This window comes from Pyxicephalus adspersus, chromosome 3, assembly GCF_032062135.1.
Source record: "Pyxicephalus adspersus chromosome 3, UCB_Pads_2.0, whole genome shotgun sequence".
Taxonomy (NCBI): Eukaryota; Metazoa; Chordata; class Amphibia; order Anura; family Pyxicephalidae; genus Pyxicephalus; species Pyxicephalus adspersus.
In genome coordinates, this window is record NC_092860.1 from 153,315,723 (window position 1) to 153,321,208 (window position 5,486).

Genomic DNA, 5,486 nt, shown 5'->3' on the forward strand with positions numbered 1-5,486 from the left:
CATCACGGCAAAAGATACATCATTTCAAGGTGACAAGTGTTCTATCCTGGACGGCAAGCGAATAATAGCAAGTGCCAATCTGGATGATCATCTGTATCACCTCAAAACAGTGAAGGAAAAGGTGAAACTATGTACACATAAGCACAATGACTGCATACACATGTGGCACAGGCGTCTAGGTCACAGACACCCAGAATGTATACAGGAACTACATAAGAGGAATCTGACAAAGGACCTAACAGTATCCCCTTGTCCAGTTACTGTTAAGTGTGAATGTTGCGTATATTCCAAAGCTACAAAGGCAACACTTCCCAAAGTCAGTCAGAAGAGAGCTTCAAGACCACTTGACCTAGTTCACAGTGATGTATGTGGACCTCTAAACCCACCTACACCTGGAGGCAACAGGTACATAGTGACTTTCATAGACGACTATTCAATATACACAGTCACTTACCTAATACAACACCAAAGTGATACAAGAGTGAAGTTCTTGATAAATTACAAGACTATGTAGTAAAGACCAGCAATAAGTTTCTGAGGAAGCCTCTCAAAATTCGGAGTGATAATCGAGGTGAATTCACAGGATAAAAGATACAAAAGTTTTTAAACCAGAATGAAATAAAGCATCAAAAGACAGTCCCATACACACCAGAGCAAAATGAGGTAGCCGAAAGAAAGAACAGAACTCTGACTGAAATGATCAGATGTATGTTGACAGACTTTGGACTAGCACAAAAATACTGGGGTGAGGCGGCAATGACAGCCACATCTTTGCAGAACAGTGAAGAAAACTCGATATGAACTGTGGCAAATAGCCAAGTGTAAAACACCTAAGAATTTTTGGATGCAAAGTATTCATCTACATTCCCGAAGAAAAACGCACCAAACTCCAAAACAGAGCATTTGAAGGTGTCTTCGTTGGATACAGTGACAATGTCAAGGGCTAAAGGATCCTAAATCCCAAAACAGACAAGGTCACTATTAGCAACAGCATAACTTTTGTTGAAGATATGAGAGACAATGTAATGACAACAAAAGAAGCAAGAACAGAAGAGAAAACTGACACTGACCAGCCCACCTCCGTAACTTCTGAAGTACTGAAGAGCAGAGACAAGCAAACTCAGACATACAACCAAGACGCTCAATGAGAGAAAACAAAGGTAAACCAGCTGTACGTTTCTCATACAAGGCAAGCACTGCCAGTGCCAATGAACCTACGTCTTGGGAAGACATATCTCAGCTTTCAGAACGGGAAGCCAGCAAATGGATAAAAGCTGCTGAGGCAGAGATAAAATCCATGCATGACACCAAAACATGGACACTTACAGAACTACTACCTGGAAGGAAAGCCATAGGCTGTAAATGGATTTTTAAAGTGAAATACAATGCAGATGGCACAACTTAACGATACAAAGCAAGACTGGTAGGCAAGGGATATTCTCAAAAATATGGAAAGGACTATGATGAGACATTTGCACCTGTAGTCAAACATGCAAACTTCACAGGAGTATATATGGTCTAAAGCTAGCGGCAGTACTTACACAACAGGACTTTCAAAGGAGTAAAGCAGACCCCTGCTTATACACAAAGAAATTGTCAAGCAGGTAAATCTACATGCTTATTTATGTGGACGATATCCTGATTTGTTTTGAGCAAGAAGGGGATGAAGCAGAAATACTGAAAACCCTAAATCAGCACTTTGAGACCAAAGATCTTGGTGACATAAAGAATTACCTCGGCATCCAAATTGAGAGAGAGGAAAATGGCAGTTTTCTCCTGAACCAAAAACATAAAATACAAGAAATAATTGAAACATTCGGAATGGAAAATGCCAAACCAGTAAAGTCTCCCATGGAAACCAACTACTTGAAGGAGATGAATAGCCAAGACACCCTGTTACCAACTAATACTCAGTACAGGGAAGCAATAGAGAAATTGCTGTACCTTACCACTGCTACAAGGCCTGACATTGCAGCAAGTATTGGAATCCTATGCAGAAAGGTTTCAATGCCAAGTCAGATGGACTGGAATGCTGTAAAGCCAATTATTCCCTACCTTAAAGAGACTTTGCACTACAAGCTAAAGTTACCAGTGAACGATGTAAGCACCTTAACAGGATATGTGGATGCTGACTGGGCCGGAGTCACCAGCGTCAGAAAATCTACCATTGGCTACTTATTTTTTCAGGAGGTGCTATCAGTTGGACTAGCAGATAGCAGCTCTCTGTTACATTATCTTCTACTGAAGCAGAGCACGTTGCAGCAGCGCAGGCAAGCCAAGAAGTTATATATCTGAGACAACTGTTAACAGACTTGGGTCAACCACAATCGGAACCAACAAAAATCTTTGAAGACAATCAAGGATGCCTTGCACTTGCACAGATGGAAAAAGTACTCGAACACTCGAACTCGAGAACCAAGCACATTGATGTGAAGAACCACTTTCTTAGGGATCTTCAAGAACAGGAACTTCTTGAGTACCTTTACTGCTGGACTGAAGATATGACAGCAGATATCCTTACAAAGCCCCTGACCGCTGAAAGACACTCAAGGCTTACAAACAAGATGGGTTTAATGGATGAAGCCTTAGCTGTTGAGAAAGGGTGTTGGAGGTACAACATCTTACATCTTAGTCTATTGCTGGATTGACTGCAGTTCATAATTATAACACTAGATGTCGCTGTTACTAATGCTTACTTGTGTTTTTTTTTCTCTCTGTTTTTCTATGATGTGTTATATATCCTGTGTCATTCACCATGTAAGGAGACCTTCTGTTTTTGCATGCATGTTCCAATAAAGACAGTTTCTGTTAACCCACATTGGCTGTTCTGGGATGACTCCACTGCACCCAGCAATCATACTCTGCAACAGTTAGAACCATTGCGATCATCAGCACCACCACTAGAACCATTAATAAATGTTGTATTACACAACTTCACTGCCTTACCAGCTCTTTCCTGGGATCCACACAAAATACTGAATTTGACAGGAATATTGTACGGGAATAGAAGAGGGGATAGAGTACGTTTGAAGAGTGAGCAAAGGTACCCTGGCTCCAGAGTAAAGTGTAATGTTCACAGACATCTCCACACTGGGACACTGGGACTGAGATGATAAGTGAGCCAGACAGTCTGCCAGGGGTAAAGCTTTTCATAGAGGAATCTGCCTCATGCTACCTTGTGAAAACATGCATAATGGAGTCTTGTTCTGTCTGTTACCACTGATATTGTGCTTTGTAGTGGTGCTGGTGCCCTCCCACCAGTTAACCCATAACATGGTCAGTTCTAGATCCAGACCCAAGAGGTTTAGTTTGAATCGAGGATCCACTAGTCTTCAATTGTCTTATTATAGTCCACTTGTGACATTTCAAAATTAGCACATGTGAGATTTCACATGTTTACTCTTAGACACAAGAGAAAAACAGGAGAAATGTATTACTAACAATAGAGAGAAATCAGTGTATACCTGGAAATTATTTCTTTGATTTTACTTGGTTAGCATTCAAAATATGAAAAACTGGCACATTATATTAGCAACAAAGGAAAAAAAAGGTATGAAGGTAAAATGATCCTCTTTATCCTAATTAGCTCTATGCCATTTTTAAATCCAGTTTCCTAATGAGCAGTAGCAGAATATGCAGAATTTGCATGCCCATTTTTATTGTTTATTATTTAATATCTTATTTTTAATTTCCTAGCCCTCCCTAAAACTTGCTGAAACCTCACCCATCCATCCCTGTTACACAAAACTACAAGATGACATTTTGTTATGCTGTGCTCTGTCTTATATAGAGGGCTTCAGTGAAGTCAACCCACTGTAGACACAGAAAGGCAAGCCAATGTGACTGCCTGTCATTGGCATTTAAAATCTCAGAGATTGGATTTCAGATTGGTAAAAGTCTAAATTCTAATCTGAACTTTTTGATCAGACCTAATTGGATAGTCAGAACACCACTAATAGGAGCATTTCTCCTGACGTAAAAAAGATATTTTCAGGTATGGGGAACAAAGCACATTTATAAAGCAATCAAGAGGTTAATTATCATCAGAATATTTTAAAACCAAAGCCAAAACCCCAAATTTTAAAAGACCTGGAACCTTGTGAATTGATGTAGGGTTAGTAAGTGTGTATGTTTAAAAAATTATTTTACAATAGTTTTCTAATAACTACTTTTACAGGGCACAGTGATGTCCAAATATGGGATCCCACTAAGATTCATTCAGTGCTGGCTGTCTCTTCTGCACACTCATCTGAGGAAAAGTTCCAGGCATTATGCAGCTTGGGCAGCCAGGGACAGCTGTCAAAGGGAACAACTGCTTCCAACTATCCCTGCTTCACAATGCCAGAGTCATCCAAACATCCCAAGCAATTTGGGGGACAATAGTACAATCAGGGGTTTTACTTTCTGGCTTATGTGTTGCTGCCTGGCAGTAGTAATTTAGTGAATACAAACTAAGCTGGAATTCAGAATGTGTGGTTTGCCTACGAACTCCTAGGCATTTCTAGGCATACAAAAAGCTTCTGTGGTGCCAAACTACACTGCAGGTAACCATGTTTTCATTCAACCATGGTGCACATTTTAACAAAAACACAGTTTGCAAAAAGCAACTTGTCACTTTTGTGAATTCATCAGACTGCCACAGTCACGTACAGAAAAAGCACACCCTTCATGTGCGGGTGCTGATGCTGGTACTAATCTAATCAGCTCCGTGGTCCTCTGGATCCTAGGCATACATTGTGTCAACTAGAAAGGCAGCAGCAGCTTCAAACCAAGCAGCTGAGACACAGCATCTTTGACAGCACCCAACCACTGTGATGGGGAAGTCAGGAATGAAGCAGCGGGACCACAATCCCTGCCCACAGACTCCACTCAGGGAGTCCAAGATTGCACCGATGAGAGGGACACACAAAAAGTTCTTGCAAATGCTGTTGCCTGCTAATTCTACATACCCTTACATTATATTGGTCATTACAACCATGATTATACCCATGATTGTATGATGATTATACCTATTACATTTACTAATGTTGCAAGGCACAAAAACAATATTTTACATGCTCAAGAGAAATACATGCTCAAGAGAAATACTATTTTGTGTTATATACATTTATTGTAATGCAATATTGTATCTTCTTGTATAGTCCTGTTACCGGTCTCTGCACATCCCCTGAGGAAGCCACACAACGAAACGCGTCGGGAACAGAGAAGAATTAAACATGTTCACCATTGCCATGTTAAAGTCAGGGAATATACCTGTCTAGTTAAGGTGGTCTTGATATACCCATTTACTTAATGGGTCAAGACCATATATGATTTGTATGTATTTAAGGAATTGCTTCTTTCCTTTTCTATTTTTGTTCTTGTTGGCTATATTTTTGGGGTGGCAATTAAATTTTCACAACAGGACTATTTGCTATTATAATTTCTCTAACTCATATGAACAAGAAAAACCCTGAATTGGTGGGTGGAAACATTTAAGAATGGAC

At 40.1% G+C, this 5,486-nt stretch overlaps 1 protein-coding gene across 1 annotated transcript; it reads left to right on the forward strand.

The window, feature by feature from the left end:
• Positions 1-1,614: 1,614 nt before the first annotated feature.
• On the forward strand, positions 1,615-2,295 carry LOC140327550 (uncharacterized). Its single transcript, XM_072406938.1, has one exon. It carries the CDS (start codon positions 1,615-1,617, stop codon positions 2,293-2,295), a length of 681 nt encoding a protein of 226 aa, XP_072263039.1.
• Positions 2,296-5,486: the final 3,191 nt, after the last annotated feature.

Coding starts and splice junctions, on each gene's coding strand:
- LOC140327550 (XM_072406938.1), top strand. CDS start 1,615: ATGCTTATTTATGTGGACGATATCCTGATTTGTTTTGAGCAAGAAGGG.